The sequence below is a fragment of the Echeneis naucrates genome, chromosome 13, assembly GCF_900963305.1.
Source record: "Echeneis naucrates chromosome 13, fEcheNa1.1, whole genome shotgun sequence".
Lineage (NCBI taxonomy): Eukaryota > Metazoa > Chordata > Actinopteri > Carangiformes > Echeneidae > Echeneis > Echeneis naucrates.
In genome coordinates, this window is record NC_042523.1 from 987113 (window position 1) to 1005972 (window position 18860).

The 18860-nt window shown below is 40.3% G+C and overlaps 1 protein-coding gene across 2 annotated transcripts; it reads left to right on the forward strand.

Annotated features, from left to right (window-relative positions):
- Nucleotides 1–368: 368 nt before the first annotated feature.
- On the forward strand, nucleotides 369–14190 carry sae1 (SUMO1 activating enzyme subunit 1). 2 transcript variants are annotated; one of them, XM_029517324.1, is made up of 9 exons: nucleotides 772–863; nucleotides 1147–1258; nucleotides 2099–2272; nucleotides 4246–4391; nucleotides 8219–8318; nucleotides 8873–8978; nucleotides 12323–12467; nucleotides 12645–12714; nucleotides 13114–14189. In XM_029517324.1, the coding sequence occupies exons 1-9, from the start codon at nucleotides 772–774 to the stop codon at nucleotides 13204–13206; spliced, it is 1038 nt and encodes a 345-aa protein (XP_029373184.1). In that variant the 3' UTR covers nucleotides 13207–14189. The 2 variants fall into 2 exon arrangements, with proteins under 2 accessions (XP_029373183.1, XP_029373184.1); XM_029517323.1 differs by lacking the exons at nucleotides 12323–12467; nucleotides 12645–12714 and having other exon boundaries at nucleotides 369–863; nucleotides 13114–14190.
- Nucleotides 14191–18860: the final 4670 nt, after the last annotated feature.

Consider the following 18860-nt stretch of genomic DNA (forward strand, 5'->3'; position numbering starts at 1 on the left):
TGAAGTACAAATACACAACATATTTGAGCATGTTGGTCTTGCGAACATGCCGGATATACTATTCTGCTGACGGTTTTGCCGAATCGCAACGTTTATGCATTTGTTGTGTAGAACATTTATTTCAGGATATACGTTCAAATAAAGAACAAAATAGCAAATTTCTATTTTGTAATCCAGAGCCTCTGTCTGGATTTAGATTGTATTGTGATTTCTTAGTCGTTTTATCTCATACAATGCTTTCAAGAGAAATTATTCAGCCCAGCCATTGTTCGTGTTGCATTTGCTTCGACGACCAGCGGACAAAAAGTAAAAGACAAAGCTCAGGGGGAAGCACATGCCCATTTTCCTTTAATGTCTTGTGATAAAGGTAGGACAATTGTATAGCAAAGACTTAAAGTTCATACGTGCGATTTTGAAATTATTTGATACACACTTGTGAATTGAACAGCAAAGGCGATAGATTTAGTTATTTCTTTATCTTTACGCTAGAAATTCAAGAAACAACGAAGGTACAAAAACGTACAAGATACAAAAACAAAGGCAAATTACTCGGACAGTGATAATTTCAAAAGAAAAACATATATTGAAAATCCCAAATGATTTAGTATGTTTAAAATTTGTAATTAAAAAATACATCTTTGGGGGTTGTTTTGTTGACATCATCATCCAGCGCCATTCAGTTGTCCTGTCGCAGCATTTTGAACGTCTACATTCGAAGCGGTGAAATACGGTTAGTTTACGCCGAAGTTGCCGCCTGCAAGGTGAATTGAGATGATCGAGAAAGAGGATCCGGTCATCAGCGAGGAGGAGGCGGCACAGTATGACCGGCAGATCCGGTTGTGGGGCCTGGATGCCCAGAAGAGGTCAGTTACCTTTGTTAGCTCATCAGGCTAATCTGTGCAGCGGACTGTCGAGTTGTCGCACTCATGCGGCGCCAGTTTGACCAAAGTGTTGAGTTAATTTCTTACTACCGAGATGATGATTATCACTGTATACTATGTGTATATCCATGTTGATACTTGTACAGATAATATCTTTGTCCACACAGATGGGTTTTTATGGCGGCACAGATAAAAACAGCACGGTGTTTTGAGGGCCGATGAGTTAGCAGTCAAACTGATGACCAACTGTTTGCATTTATCCCAGGTTGAGAGGATCCCGTGTTCTCCTGGCAGGTTTAGGTGGTCTGGGAGCTGAAGTGGCCAAAAACCTGATCCTGGCTGGAGTGAAAGGTCTCACTCTGCTGGATCACGAACAGGTACACACGCTGTATACAACTAACACTAACACGTGCGTGTGGACAGGACAGGACCTGGGCTCATTATAAATGTAGGGCTCTGCCCACCCAGACAGACTAGCTGCAGCACCACACCAGTAGATGGAGCATGTGGTGCAGTAATAACCCTTAATGTTTTTCAGAAACCAGACATTTTTGTTATGTAGGGATGTGGCGATTTTTTTTTTTAAGTTTTGACAATCTATTTAGCACATGTACACGCACATCAGTCGCAAACCCCACGTCTTTCTAGTGTAGTTAATTGAATGTATCTCTGGATGGTGATCACATAGAACACCCCCGTTCATCCTTTTTATAACAAAAATACTCCCACACTAGTTATTTAGCCGTTTTTAGTTCTTGTGATGCTAAAAATCGCTTGCTTTGTCTGCCATTGTTCATGTAACGACGTTGGGTTCATTAGCAAATAAGCCACCAACTTTACTCAGTTCCGGTTCTTTAAGATACAATGTTTGTTCCGGCTGCAGCTCTACAGAATTGAAACTTGAAAGCCTGTCTTTTTTTCTGTGAAGATAATCACTAATCACTCGACTTTAAAAAAATATTACTATTATTCAATCTCGGTATTATTCAATATGGTTGAATAACTGGGATGGTTAAATTGCGGTTAATAGTAAAAACTAGCGTTGTGTTCACATTACAAAGTAACAATTTAGTTCTGCTTTCATACTGTATGAAACAATTTAAATCTGTATGCTTTTTGTTTTTGCCGTTTGCAGCCTGTGTGACTAAATCACTAATAAAGAGCCCTGTCAGCACCTGAACCTGCACAATTCTGACCCTGCTGTGTGTGGCTTTTAGGTGTCTGAGGACTCGTGTCGAGCCCAGTTCCTGGCTCCAGTGACTGCTCAGGGTCAGAATCGGGCTAAGGCCTCTCTGGAGCGAGCACAGAATCTGAACCCAATGGTTGAGGTCCATGCTGACTCAGACAGCGTCGAAGAAAAACCTGATGATTTCTTTCTGCAGTTTGACGCAGTGAGTGGAAAGGAAACTACTCACAGACATTGTCTGGATAACTGAAGCTGAATTCCAGTAAATACTGTAGAGAGCTGAGCTTAATGATTGATGATTTTCAGATGGAGAAATGTGTTAAAGGAGAAGTGCGCTCAAAACAAGTAAAATCAAATCAGATTTATTTATATAGCAACAAATCATAACAAAGTCGCATCAAGGCACTTTACATGTAGAGCAGGTCTAGACCAAACTCTTTATTAAAATTATTTGAAGAGACACAACAGGCCCCCCTCCATGAGCTAGCACCTGGCAAGAAAAAACTTCCTTGAAACCTCGAGGGGGGGCTAACTCTAGCGTAGGGAGAGAATGTGAGCAGGCGGAAGGGATATTCAAAACAAGTGCAGGCAGGAACATATGATGCTGGTTGATGCTCATAGAAACGTGGGAGCAGCAGGCGTTGCAGGAACATGGGATGAGGAACTGGGAGAGACAGAGACTTCGGGGAGACATAGTTAGTGGTATGTCGGCACATGCAATGGCAGAGAGAGAGAGGTGCTCAGTCCTTCCCCTAGCTGTCTAAGCCTCTAGCAGCATAGCTAAGGAGTAATTTGAACTCTACCGACAGCCAGTAAAGAAAAGCTAACACAGGAGAAATCTGATTCCTTTTTCTAGTTCCTGTTAATATTTGTGCAACTGAAAGCCTTTCAGAGATTTGTTTGGACATCCAGATAGTAGTGATTTACAGTAGTCCAGTCTAGAAGTAAAAAATGCATGGACTAGTTTTTCTGCATCATCCTGAGAGAGGATGTGTCTGATTTTCCTAATGTTTCTCGGGTGGAAGAAAGCTACCCTACAGACTTGTTTTATGTGAGGGACAAAGGACATGTCCTGGTGAAAAGTTATTCCAAGATTTTTTTGCAGTGGAGCTGGAAGCTAAAGTAATGCCATCCAGACTCATTAGATAGGGTTTCTCTGAGGTGCTTAGGGCCAAGTACACAGCAGTCTGACTATCTGACTAACTTCATTTGGCTTCATTGATAAATACAGCTGAGTGCTGTCTGCATAACAGTGAAAATGGTGCTGTTTTTCCTGATAATGTTGCCTCAAGGAAGCAGATATACAGTGAAAAGAATTTCTTCCAGCCAGCAGAATTCACAGTAGGGCTCAGTGAGAGGTGAATGGAATTGATCAAACTTTCCCACTGAGAAAAACCAAATGCAGGAAAAGGGTACCTTTTTTTTTAATGCCACGGCCTCAATGCAGGGTGTTGTTGTGGAGTCCTGTGTGCTGTTACTGTGTTGATATGATGTAACGTTTAAGGAAAACTCTAGTCACCTGAACAGAATCTTTTGCCAACTTGGTTCACAGAATATTTTTAAATACGCTCACCTGAGGCTCCAAGAGTGAGAATTTTCAACATGTGGAAGGATATTGCCCATCTCCTTTAAGGCATTAGAGATCATCATCAGTGTTTGCAGTAGTGAGCCTGACCATGGTCCATCTCGTCCAGGGGCCTGTATCATGAAGCTGGATTAAAATGCCTGGGATCCATTTTTCTAAACTCTAGACTGAAGCTGTGACAGGGAGAAGTCAACTAACAGCCATCCTTGCACACAGTAAAATATTCATACAACCAGCCATGTCTCTTTGTACAAGGTAAAAAAAATCCTTGTTAGACATTGATTATCAACATTATTGACAATGTCAAGTCTATAAGCTTCAAATGTTGCCAGATTTACATGTCACAAAGCAGCTATTGGGTTAAAAAAATATCCCTTGCCGCTATTTCTTCATTGTCTGTGAGCAACCTATGCACCTCAGGCTGAAGCAATAAAACACTTTATTTTTACAATTTATTTTAATCCTGCTCAACTTTGTTCTCTAGTCTCTGAAGCAGCTCCAATTTCAACTAGTATTGGATATAAAAAAAAAAAAAAAAAAAAAACCCAAACAAACCCTGTTCTTCATACTTTTGTGACTTTTGTTTCCCTCAGGTTTGTCTGACAGGCTGCTCCAGAGACCTGATGGTGCGAGTTGATCAGCTCTGTTCCCAGCACAACATTAAGGTCTTCTGTGGGGATGTCTATGGTTACTATGGTTACATGTTCTGTAACCTTGGCAAGGAACATAACTATGTTGAGTGAGTATGGGCGTAGTACAGCTTTCAGATGAATTCAGGTGTCACGTCTTAATGTCCCGTTGGTGTCTGCAGCTGACTCATTCACTTTAACCCTGTGCAGCCCTTATAACTGTAACACATCTTAAATTTACTGCAAACATCAAATTGTATACAAAAACTAGAAAATTCCAGGGAAATTTTGAAGTGCCACGGGACCCGGGGCCCGTCGTCCGTTGCCCGTCACCCCTGACCTGGACGAGCAACCCACGTACCGTCATGCTGTCGAAAGCCTACCTGCTGAAATGTCCGTTCGGAGAACCGATTGAGCTTGATTCACTGAGTGTGTCTGTATATCTGTTTCTGTGTATGTCTGTGTAAATGTGTGAGTGCATCTGTATATCTGTCTCTGTGTATGTCTGTCTATATGTATGAGTGCATCTGTATATCTGTCTGTGTCTACATCTCTATATCTCTGTGTGTATCTTTGAGAAGAAATCATTCAAAGTGATGGCCATAGGCCACAGACAGAGTGAGATGAGACCAGCATGACAATTGATCTGTGATTGCGTAGTAAGCGTAGGAGCTATCATAAAGCCTTTCGTCACAAACAGAGTTCAAAGTCTTCTGACCCGTTTAAACTTTGAACGGCGTTTCTGTGACAAAGTGTGACGAAGCAGTGAGGCTCCAAAGTGAAGTGGGTTTGATCCACAGACCTGAGCTGAGAGAGATGCGGTCGTCACGGTGTATGCAACCCGCGTACAGTCATGCTGTCGAAAGCCTTCCTGCTGAAATTTCCGTTCGGAGAACCGATTGAGCTCGATTTAATGAGTGCGTCTGTATATCTGTCTCTTTGTATGTCTGTGTATATGTGTGAGTGCGTGTCTATACCTGCCTCTATTTCTGTCTGTGTATATGTGTAAGTGCTTCTGGATATCTGTCTCTGTGTGTGTCTGTGTATATGTCTGAGTGCATCTGTCTATCTGACTGTGTGTATGTCTGTGTATATGTGTGAGTGCGTCTATATCTGTCTGTGTATATGTCTGAGTGCGTGTCTATATCTGCCTCTATTTCTGTCTGTGTATATGTGTGAGTGCGTCTGGATATCTGTCTCTGTTTGCGTCTGTTTATATGTGTGAGTGCGTCTGGATATTTGTCTCTGTGTGTGTCTGTGTACGTGTGAGTGCGTCTGGATATCTGTCTCTGTGTGCGTCTGTATATCTGTCTGTGTCTACATCTCTATATCTCTGTGTCTGTCTTTGAGAAGAAATCATTCAAAGTGATGGCCATAGCCCACAGACAGAGTGAGATGAGACCAGTATAACAATTGATCTGTGATTGCGTAGTAAGCGTAGGAGCTATCATAAAGCCTGTCGTCACAAACAGAGGTCAAAGTCTTCTGACCCGTTTAAACTTTGAATGGCGTTTCTGTGACAAAGTATGACGAAGCAGTGAGGCTCCAAAGTGGGGTGGGTTTGATCCACAGACCTGAGCTGAGAGAGATGCGGTCGTCACGGTGATTTGAGAATTCGTTCGGGTCAGAGCTCAGACTCTCCCGAAAACTCTCCGAAAAGTGGCTTTTGACCACGTCCCGAACTACTTAGAATTGCGAGCAAACCGTAGCTCCGGTCCGAAAAATGAAAACACCGTGAAAGACAGAAGAGTCTGGAGATTCCGAAAGTCTTTATTTGATTTGAAAAGTCCTTTGAAAAGTCCTCCAAATGAGCGTGTAGGGACAGTGCAAAGACAGAGTGAAATTGTTTTTAGTGAAACCTTGATTTGCATTACAGTCAATTGGGCCAAAAACAGGTGTTTCTGACGCTCTGAGCCCTCCAGTTTAAATTTGGTGAGGAGTAGAGCTCTCAAACTTAGATTTTCTGAATCCCAAGACCTGTGTCTACGTTTTGCCAAAAAATCATTTGTCTCCCTTTCACGGTTTGGCCGTGAGCTCGAGTTAAACATGAAAATGTCGGTTACTTTTTCACAGTGCTCTCACTCTAGTTAACGAGCGGCTCCACTCTAACTTTGAGGAAAAAGTGATTCGGACTGCTCCTTTGAGAGGTCGTAGTTCGAAAACCGTACCATTTAGGAGACAAAGGTTTGATATTCTGGAAAGAGCATAAGATTTCCTCCGTTTTAAAGTTAGAATAACATTTCTAGGTGCACGTATGACAGAGCTACGCGACTGAGAAAATAGGTGAAATTTTGAGGCGATTTTTCGTCAGCTCCCATGCATTCTCTATGGAAAATTTCGGCTGGTTTTTTGGGAATAACTTTGGGAAAAATGGGAATATCGACTACCCAGAACTTAGCACACTTGTCCCGATCGAGCCGCACGTTTTGATATATATATTGTTGGGCTCCGTCCAGTGGTACGACCCGCATTAGCTGCCGAAAATGTGACGGAATAATAATAATAAGTATGGACAATATTAAGTAGTGCCTCGTGCAGTGCACAGAGGCCACTTACTTCTACTGTGTAGAAGTAAGTGGCCCGTGGCACTAAATAAAATTACTTTTTTGGGGTCAAGTTCACTATAGTCTCATGTTGGTCCCATTCTTGTAATGGAATTTAATTAAATCAAGTATTCATGCTCATTTGGACCAATATGAACCAATTTGAATTAGTTAGTCAAGTTAACTCATAAAACATGTTTTTAGCCATGTTTTTAGCCATGTTTTCTGACTATTTGTAGGAATGCAATGAGTGGCAGCATTCACCTAAAGAAACCATTCAAATATCAGAATGTTCATGTTGTACAGAACATGATGGCAAGGACTTTTCAACTTTCTAACTTTTATACTTTTTTATATAGATTTAGCTTTTTCAAACTTCAACAATTGAAATGAATGGGAAAAGTCTTCAAATCCTTTTGAAATACTGCAACTTCCACATATTTTCAGCAAGGCACAAGATGCATGATGTAACAAGTAGGGATGAGCGAGTACACCACTATCCGTATCTGTTCAACCATCTACATTATCTGTGTCCGTATTTGTACTAAGAGGAGTGGGACTTAAACCAGATGTGGGCGTGGTTTATACGAAAGCTGTATTTTTAAGCCCGAAATTGATATGGGTTGATCAGAAGCTGCTATGTTTATTGTAAGCTGCAATATATTTTTATTTACAGCTTAATTTGTATTACACCAAGGTAAGAAGAAAAAAAAATCCGTCTCTATCACAGGACTCCTTGATGAGGATTTTCCTTAATCCCAAGCACAGATATTGACTCATATTACTCATATTCATCAAAAATGCTATGTCCATACCGGATACTTGTTTCAGCCAAGTATCCAGCTCAACCCTAACAACATGCAAACTTATACTTTGCCTCCAGAAGGCAACATCAGCCATCTCCCAAGTTTTTCATTTTATGTACACAAAAAACATATGTTTTAGGGGTGTGTTTGGGAGAGGAGGGGAGCCTCTGGGGTTGCAGAAAGCTTTTTTTTTTTTTTTAATATCTGTTGAGGCAGCAGTGACAGTTACACACAGCTGTTGCTCATTAACTAATGAAACATGCAGGCAGTTTGTGCCTTTGTTTGTTGCAATATATTGCATATAAAAATAATTGAAAGCAAGCTCAGATACTGATAAAAAATAAACAGCAAACACAGATTGAAGACACAGATTTTAAGGACAAATTAAGGATGTGTGTTCCCTGACCTTTCCGAACACTGATTTTGAACAAGCCATAGCTCAATAAGGTAATTTAAGGTCAGGAACTTTGTTCAGCATTATCTGAGAACTCAAATGTCTTGGGATTCTTAAACGTTGTTCCCTTCTTTTTTGCCTACAATTACATTACATTACAAAAGCTGCTGACAAAGAATCACTTCTCTGTTTAGGGAGAAACCTAAAGTCGTGAAACCGTCCAAAGATTCAGATGACGGTCCAGAGGGAAAGAAAGCCAAAGTGGACCCCACTGAGACCACAATGGTGAAAAAGGTAGGTGATTAAAAATTTGAGACCTGCTAACACCTAGCAACTACCTGAGGATGAGATGTCATAGATGTGTTTTATCAGTTTGCATGACAGCTGACATCAGGTTGAGTCTGGTCAAAGACATAACAAGGTTAACAACTTTTTCAACAACCTGCTTATTTTGGTGAAAAAATAGTAAGAGATTTTCCATCTCTTTGGCTCAATGGGATGATGCCATGAGCAGTAAGGAAGACGAATAGAAACTGGCGGTACTCAACTGATGACCTAAGACAACAGAAGTGGAAACTGAAAATATGGAAAAAACATTTTTGAAATACTATTAATGGATTGTGTGGGCTGATGTTCTCAGCAGGGCTAAACTGAAGCTACCTCAGAAATGCCTCAATGTGTAATGGAAAACATTTGTAATTTCTAAAACTATGGAAACCTTTTAGAGCTCTTAAAATGGCTGTAATTTTTCTCAGTTAAAATGTTTTTACATTAATGATGATAAAGTTAAGTAAATGGTTCTCCTTGTCTGTTTGCATGTTTGAGTAATCCACATTGTGTTTGTCCAGATGGCCAGTTTCTGCTCCCTGAAGGAGGCACTGGAGGTCGACTGGACCAGTGAGAAGGCTCGTGCAGGTCTGAAGCGAACTCCGGTGGACTATTTCCTTCTTCAAGGTACCTGTCACAGTGAAAGCCTTTATTTAGTGGTCGTGGGTATTCGCTTCCTCCTAAAAATTAAAATCGAGTCATTGTTATGAATATAAATTAAAACAATTGGATCAGACTTTGAAGAGGCTTGTGAGATGAACTGCTAGTCGATTCTCTTCATCTCTCTCTCTCTCTCTCGCTCTAATATCAATGGCTGTGCTTTTTTTAAGTTCCAGGTGATGTTTTAGTTTCATTGATGAGTTCTACTTCCAGTTTTTTTTTTTCTTATTGTTATTCTTTTATTCACTTCTTAAAAAAAAAAGGTCAATACAGGTTGAGAAATCAAATCAGATTTATTTGTATAGCGCCAAATCATAACAAAGTTACATCAAGGCACTTTAAATGATAGCGATTAGGAACCATGAAAAGTTTTTTTTTTTTTTTTTTTTTTTTTTTTTTTAAAGTTGCACATTTGTTAATGACACTTGAGATGTGAGAAGTCCCTGAATGTGTGCTGAAGACAAATTGAATATCCAAGTAGAGCATTCATGAAAGATCAGACTGTATCCTGAAAGCTCACACAATATACCTGCAAAATCATAGCATCTTATTTATCTGATGAGGTGCTGTTGCACATACATGAAAATTCACATCCATGAAGTTTGTTCAATGTCAGCATTGGGAAGGGTGGGGGTGCAGGCAAGAGAACAATTAGGTCATGGTAACATTTTTGTCCAGTCTACTCCAATAATAATAATGCTCTGTGATGTTCACAAATCAAAAAAAGTCTAATGTTTAGGTAGCATCAGCCTGAGGAACATTTTTGAGTCTTTGAATAAACCTCAATTGTAGCTTCCTTTCAAGTTATTTACAGGCTTTACATTGTTATCCCCCCCCCCATACCATTCCCCAGCTGCACCATCAACAAACCCTTGATGCTAGTTTCCATAACAGGTTGTCCATGGCCAGTCATGTGTACTGAGTATAGAACAGAGAACAGGCCAACTCCTACGCCACCTGATGACCAGTGTGAGGCAACAAGAAACAACCACTAATGGATATGGGGTGTTCAAATGAAACCAGTCACAGAACTGGGACTGTTCCAGAGGTTAATGATGTGTAGACAGAATATTGAAGTTATAATGTGTAAGATATTGATTAGTATATTCATCACTAATGGCTAAAAATGTGTGTTAAATAGTAGAAATGAAAATAAAGATACAGGCAAATTATCTTCTAAACCTGGTCTGTGACTGTACCTGGTCTCAACTAGGGCTGAACGATTAATTCCATTTGCAATAATATTGCAATATGATAAAATGTGATTATCTAATCACAACGTGTGATTACAATGTGGCCACGTTTAATTAAAAAAAAAGGGGGGGGGGGGGGGGTCATGCGAGAGAGAGAGCAGACCACTTGACTGTATCAACTTTTTATGCACCTTAGCCTGTTGCGCAATGGTCTCTGGTTCGATGGAACCATCAGAAACTGACTCAACTGAGACTTTAGTCTCAATAAAGAACAGCACATCAGCGGTGGGGAATTATTTCAGCTTTAAAAAGAAAGATGCTGCGCAGCGTCAGGTGTTGCACAGAACATGCTGAGCTACTGTTGCTACTTCACGGGGCAACATAACAAACCTTTTCCAGCACTTAAACACCACAGAGCCATTCACGACAGCCTGACATCAGTGCGCCACTAAACCCAAGACAGGCATCATTCCCCAACATGTTTGAAAGGGTCGCTCTGTATGAGCGTAGTCCTAAATGGCACGGGGATGTCACTCAGGCAATAACTGAGTTCATTGCTAAAGATATGGTGCCTCTCAGCATGGTGGCCAAGCCTGGGTTCACAGCATTGATAAATACGCTTGATAAATGATACAGTATGTGTATTTATCCATCTTTTTATGTATAACTTTATTTACTTTGATTTTCCAAAATACTTTCAAAGTAGTAGAGGCAAATTGTGTTTGTGTGAAATGTGTCTGACTTGGGAGCAGTAAGATAGATGCCATTTAAAAATATCTTTATCTTGCAGAATGCAAAGTGCATTCTGCAAGTGTTTTTTTTTTCTCCCCTGTTAAATACATAGAGGAGAAGCGAAAGATTTGTTGCTCTTATGTTTTTGTAATGAGCAGTGAAATAAACATGGCATTTATTTATTTCAACTCTTGCATCTTATTGTGACCTTTGACCTATGATCTTCTAATTCTAGCAAAGACACTCGGCCTGTGGGAAAGAACATTCTATACTAAATCTATCTAATATTGTGTTGGTCATATTAAAATAATTCATGATGTTTTGTTGGAAAAAAAGGATAAAATAATAATTTAAAAAATTTCAATCACAATATTGGAGAAAAAAAATTGCAGTTAGATTATTTTCCAAAATCATCGAGCCCTAGTCTCAACCTGGCCCAAATCAGGAGCATATCCAAATCTGGTTTGTGGCTGGAACAGGTCACTGTCTCATTGATGTTTTTTCTGTCTCAGGTTTATGTTAGATATTGCTTGAACATCTGGTCAGTGTTCTACTTGAGCCCATATGGGTCAATCTGGGTGTTGTCCAATGAAGTGAAGGGGGGTGGGGGGGGGGGGCATCATGTCCTTCTCTCCTTTATTCTCTCTTCTCCTTCACTCCTCTACTTGGTCCGTAGTTGAAAAGTTGTGTTTGGCAACAGTTGAGGAAGTGGTTCTTCCTATGTTACAACTTCTTCCTGTTCACTAGGAACTGTCAGGTGAAAACAAGGGGTGCTGCTTTTATTCTTGATTTCTTCTTCATATCAATATCTGTTTCTGTTTCTGACTCTTAAAATTCCCTTTCATCACTATAAATAAAAATCTCCTTTCATGAAGGGTAAATCTATTTTTTTTTTTACAACATTTATTTTCCTAAGTTATGATCTGCAGGTTTAGGTTCAGTTTTGTTTCCATTTGTCACATTATTATCATCTGTCATCAAACTCAGACCTTTAGCTCTCACTGACAATGCTTCTCTGATTAAAGGACACACAATCATTCATCGTTTGTGTGTGTGTGTGTGTGCGTGTGCGTGCGCGTGCGCGCTCGATGCTTTTGGAAATAGCTGTGGGAGGACTTGACTTCCTCCTTTGGTTTCAGTTAATGGACAAAGAGGAAATATGTGGGTGTGTGTTTGTGTTCAGGTGATACAGCTGCAGAAAATCAGCTATGGTTTAAAAAAATTGTTCCTGATACAATTGCACGCTGAGAGATCTTTTCTTGAGATCATCTGATAACTGACAGTGGATGTGTCATGAAATAAATGGAAAAAATGGTTGAAACGTGACCTTCATTTGTCATTACTCTCTTCTTGTCTCTCCTTCTTACCTTCTATCCTTTCCCACAGTTCTGTTGAAGTTTCGCACAGACAAACGCCGGGACCCAGACCCGCAATCCTTTGCAGGAGACTGTCAACTATTGAGACAGATCCGTGACGATGTCCTTGAGGGCTTGACCCTCAGCCGCGACCTTCTGAATGATGACTTCATCAGGTACACCAGTCTACCCTTACCTGGTAATGCAGAGGTAGCCATTGTGACATTACATTTATATTTATAAAGTCTGTTGGTCTTTTACATAGCTTTTTTTCCATTTTTCATCTATCAAATTTGGGTCTGTTCCTCATCATACATGAGCTGAGTAACATAATTCTCCTGTTTCCTCCTCAGCTACTGCTTCTCAGAGATGTCTCCGGTCTGTGCTGTCATGGGTGGGGTCCTGGGACAGGAAGTGGTCAAGGTGAGAACCTAAAGGACAAGGGCCACAGCCTGTGGAGCCTGTTTGGACTGAGCAAATTGAGCTTATTAGTTTCTCTGGTTGTCCTAATGAGGCCTGTTGGAAAACTGGTTCATCACATCACAAGCGTGTGTGGATCATGGTGGTGATGATGAAACCCTCTAACTTGTTTACTTGTTGTCAGATGAATCTGACTCAAAGTGAAATCTGAGGCCCTGATGTGACAATAGGCAGGAGGAAGCTGGAATTATAACTGATAATGGTGGTTTGAACCCGTCACACTAGGTTGAAGTGGGTTGCATCTCAAGTGTGGGGGTAATTACCTGCAGGCCATTTTGTGGTTGAGGTCTAACATGTAAGCAACTTTGTAGGGGTTTAATAGCTCTTCCTGTTTGGTATCAGGCACTTTCACAGAGAGACGCTCCACACAGGAACTTCTTCTTCTTCGATGGTCGTAAAGGCAACGGGGTCATTGACTATTTTGGACCGAACTGATCATCTGTCAGACCTGAAAGGCCCCAGGGCAGAACGTCTGTCTCCATCAAGAAATCATCTGCAGTTCCTTTGTTCTTTCTCATTTCACCTGTTTCCCTACAAATATTAAAAATGTTTTACATTTGCTAATAAAGCAATATTTTATAAATTGTTTCATTTTCTGCATTCATAAAACAAGTGCTTTTTAATATGATTTTTATCATGAAGGTTAGCCATACTTAATGATACGTGATCAGAAATTTCAAATTCCCCTAAATTAAATATGATTATTGGTATTATCTGAAAATCAGAAACAAAAGGCAGAATTCCTATTTTGTACTACTTTATTCTAATTCTGTTTAATAAATAAGTTTGCATTTTAAAATGACTAAAGCTCAAGTTTAAATGTAACAAGGATATAACTAAATGTTTAAACCTTCAGGGAAGATTTGCTTTGAAGTGAAAGAAATTGGATCATCCTTCACTTTGCAGTGACCAAAGAACAAAAGATCAGACTGAACATTCAGAATTTTTTTTTTTTAATTATTATTATTATTGGACAGATTTTAATTGCTGTTAATGAAGGATCTGACTCAAAGAACAGAACTCACCTCTGGACATGATCCCACAGCTTCTCTTAGTGGACGAGGGTAGTTGGTATTTGCAGTTGATGGAGGACTGAAATTCTGCTAATATGATCACTCCACTGCACTTCATCTCTCTGCATCACATTTCTCTCGTTCATTCTGATCCTTTCTCTAGGGTTTTTCACACAACATACTGTGATGTCCTGTTGTGTTACTCCATTGTAGCCTCCTCCTGACAGCAAATATTGAGCAGCTAATCAAATCCCAGATGCTGCTATTGGAGCTGAATGATTGTTTAATTTAGCAGAATGGAGCTGAACTGAGGACATCTGATCCTGATGGTGTCTGTGTGGTGATTGTTGTTCATAAGTAAAAGATAATTAATTCAGAAAAAGCATCAAACAAATTTAAAAGCATTTTGTGTACTAATCCATGAAAACAATTTTGAATAAATGAAGATTTAAGGAGAATCTCAGTGAATGTCGGAGGCGTAATGATTATTCAGGAACTCACGTGGTAAAACCACATCAGACATCAGAGGATTTTTCATATACATTTTCTGGCTAGGAGCAGAAAATAGAAATATCAGTTTTATTAGTGTAGGGGTTTGAGCACACTGGTGATCCTATATAACAGGTTGAAACAACTGGGCAGCAAGGGATCAAATTGCAGTGTGCCTGGGGAAATGGCCTGCCTGGTCTGAACCAAAGCAGTCCCGATCAGGGACCAAAAATTCTGGATACTCGGGTGAAGAGAGGAGCTGAGCTAATAATTGATCAATACCTGGTGGTGAGTTGGCTGGGGAGCACGCTGGACAGACCCAGCAGGTCCAAATGAATAGTGAGGGGCTGTTAGGAACTGACAGAGTAGTCCACATTCCTCACTGGATTTGGGGTGGACGTCCCATGTCAATGTAAAATCCATTTAATTCCTGTACTCTTGGAGTCAGTGTTAGGCTCACATTGTTGGCAGTAAATCAAACCCATTCCCTTTGCCACCAGTTTGGCATTGACCTTCAGCTCTCACTGGGGAGGTTTTTGTAATGGTTAAATGTAAGTCCTAGTATGTAAACTAGTCATACTGGGGAGCATACTATCAAGACAGATTGGGAGTTCACAAAAATAGACTTAAATTAAAAAAAAAAAAAAAAACAATCGATAATGATTAAGATTAGTCCCAGTTCCAGTCACAGTCCCAGCTCAGCATAGTGATTAGGGCTGTTGCCCCACAATAAGTTTGCAGGTTCTGTTCCCGGGCTAGGGTTCTCCCTGTGCCTGCGTGGGTTTCCTCCCATTGTCCATAGGTCTGAGTGTGAGTGGTTGTTCGTCTCTGTCTGTCTCTGTGTTGGCCCTGTGATGAGCTGGTGACCTGACCAGGGTGAGCTGGAATTGGCTCCAGCACCCCCCGTGACCCGGAAACAGATAAGTGGTTGCAGATGAATGAATGAATTAAATTGGAATTAAATGGTTAATTAAATTGTTCATGTTTCCACATTTGGTCTAAAATGTGAAAAAAGACATTAAACTTATTGACACTAAATGTGTGCATACATTTCTCCTAATATTTATTGTATAAAAAGAAAGAAGTACAAAAGTTTACTTTAGAAGAAAGTTGAAAAACAGCAACACACCTGCCTGAACCAGGAAGTGCCCTCTCATTAAAAAAATTAAATAAAAAAAAAAACAAAGCAAGTGCTCAGGGTTACCTGCCGTTTGAATGACAGCAAACATGGCTAAAGTCGCGGCTAGTAAAATGGTCAACAAAGATGAATACACAGGCATTATGTAGCATTGTGTTTCATTTAGCCATGTTAGCTGAACAGCTAAAAGCTGAGATGCCATCACAATTTTATACACCATATAATGACAAAAACACAGAGAAGGAAACACAGAACATCAAAGCTTCACGCTGTCTGAAGTGTCAGTTAATCCCAAGTAAATTACAGGACCAACATAGATAGCTCTTTATCATCTGAATGAAGAGGTCACATTAGAACTGAATGTGCAGTGACATGGGTTTCAAGTCAAGTCAATAAAATCTTCAATTGTTGCTGACAATGTGAAGCCTGACTTCCTCTGTGAGCTGACTAAGTAGCAGTTCATAGTTGCTGTACAGCTCATTGCACCTGGAGGGAAGTGATGTCTTCACCTTCAGTGTTAATGATTAACCTTTAATCTCCAGACCGGTTGATCCCTGTTGGGAAAGTCTCAATTCAAGAACAGCCCAATTCAAAATTTTGGTCAGGAATCTACAAAAATAATAAATAATGCATGACAAACCCAAGCTACAGACAGGCTACTCGAAAATAAATGATGCTCTTAATTTGAGCAATTAACATTTTGTCCAAACTACAATTAAAATAATCACAATAGCAGGGCTTATTTTACAAATTGAGTGGGCAGGAAAACATCTCAAATCCACTGGATTTAAATTCAGATTCTCCTGTTGCCAACCACTCCAACATAAACTGATCTTGAACCAGCAAATACTGAATTAATCAGCTCATCAAACCTATTCTGATTATTTACACCGTGAAACCTGCCACTTGTTTGTGTACACGTCTGTGTCAGAATAAGTTATTTCTGTCCTGAAACGACCTTCAATTTTGCTGCCAATAACATTTGAATGTAATGCAAATGACACTTAAATTTAGTGTCTGCAAACAAAAACTTTAATTATGTTTGTATGTCCGTGTGTGTTGGGAGAAATGGTCCCTCCTGACTTTCCCTGCGATGCAACACACAGACATGCACATGCTCAGTCATAAATACACACGCTGAGCCTGCTGCATAAAGAGTCAAGCTCCGGCTTTCTAACAATAGCAGTGAAAGTAAAGTGATTTTACAGAATGTACAGGTAGAGAAGTTCCAGTGTGTCCAGCAGCTACAGTCTGAGTGGCTGAGGGACTGATCCACTTGCAGACAGACTGCCATGGTTAAGTTTCATGACCTGGCTGATAGGGAGCCAGAGGCCCTGTAGGATTTTCTTCCAAATTCATTGTTGAGGAAAACCTTTGACTTGATGCTGGATTGGGCAACCTGCCCCTGTCTGACTTAATGTCCCAAATGTAAGCATGCCGCCATGATGACGAGTAGCTGCATTGGCAGCCTTCTATGTGTGTGTGTAGAGGGTGCTGAGAGTCTGAGTGATGAAGCTAAGGATTCCTCTGCAGATGTCCCTCCACTCCTGCAAATGGGAACCAGCGTTCTGCCAGAGGGTAGGACAAAATAATTAATTAATACATGGCCTGTCGGACACATCACGCAACATCATTAAACTTCACTGCTGTCCCCCATTAATGGTCTTCATCCTCTGAGCCATGTGACTGGTCCTAGAGCATCACATGATCATTAATGACACATCCACACTGTTGCAGAGGGAGAGAGAGGCAGACAGGAGAGACTGAGACAGAGAGACTGGAAAGACTACATGTCTGAAATTCCTGGATAATGACACAGCCCTGCTAAAAAAAAGTAGAAAGATAGGTTTGTTTCCCTCCTTTCATATTCCCTGTTTCCTTTCTGTACAGTCAGTCTCCATCCCTCAATCCTTCCTTCCTTTCCTGAGAAGGGCTCAGGCTGTGTGTAAAATCACACACACACACACACACACACACACACACACACACACAGACAGTCCATGGTGTTCCTAAATGGATGAATATGTGAGGGTGTGTGTGATGAATGTGTGTTAAGTTTCTGATTCTGAATAAATAATCTTGTTCTGAAAAGTGTCTGTGTGTGTGTGTGTGTGTGTGTGTGTGTGTATTTCAAACAATGGTGAGGGCCACTGGAAAAAAATTAATGAATAGGTTACTTTTTCTAAAGTGGCTGTGATTAAAAATTTCAAAAAACAGCATTACAGTTAATCAGGTAATGATCTTTTGTAATCATTAAAACAAAACTGACTCACAATCATAACCCCCCCCCCTTACCACTCTGCAGACGACTCTGGTATTAAAATCATCTCCAATGGCCCTCAGCTGGATGGCCACCTTCCTGATCTGCAGGGCCTGCACTCCCTCTCTTCTGGTGGCTCTGTGGTGCAGTGAAGCATGCGGTGGTTGCTCATTCTGGGGCAACAGGTCAGGCAAATGCCACTGCTGGCTATAAGCCTCCTGGTGTTCCTCTCTGTGGGAGTCTGCAGCAGAAAAAGCCAAATAAATTCAGAAAAGATGAAACACACATTACTATACTCTTCTTCCCCATTTTATTTATTTATTTGTTTAATAATTGTTCATGTTCTGACTCTGTCTTTGTCTGTATTAAAATACTTTCTTGGCTCCATAACCTCTGGCCACACTAGTTCTGAAATAACAGCAAATTGGAACATCTTTTTTACAAATGAAGACATTTCTAGTCTGGGGACACAAAAGGGAGCAAACACAGTAACATTCACCATCAGGCTTAAATGGTTCTAACTTCAGTCTAGACCTTTGAAATATAGTATTACTATATATAGTATTATTAACTGTGGGGATGTTTAGTTCCCTGGTCTAACTATTTCTCTCTCTCTCTCTCTCTCTCTCTCTCTCTCTCGCATGCAGACACACACGCACACACATGCACACCTCTGAAGGAGACTGATGGGCTGATAGATTGTGACTTATTTTCCTCTTCATGGAACTTGAGATAGTAATCCCTTAATCTTCTTAATAAGTCTGGTATGGAGGTACTGCATGTTTGTTTGCTGAGTGTTTGTATTTTTAACAGACCAATACCTGAACTTTCTGTCTGGTCCTTTCACTGCCACAAATAGACAGGACTATTTTTCTAGAGACTATTACTTAGTCACTCTCATCTATTCATGTTTATGTAAGCATATAAACATAATGAATAATTTGACCACTGCAAAAGAAACACTGTTTTTCTGCTTTGGTCTTCCTTTTTCTTGGTTTTGATGAAAAATAAAATTAAAGAGCCATTTTCAATCTATTGTCATTTCATTGTTCTTTAGTTCCACGGCCCCAGGAATGCAAATGAGAACTGAAGTTTAAAGCTTGTGACTGTGGAAGTCTGACCCTGCTCTAACATCCATCCGCACACCTTTGGGTCGAATCACAGCTTCCACATGAAGTGACCCCTGCAT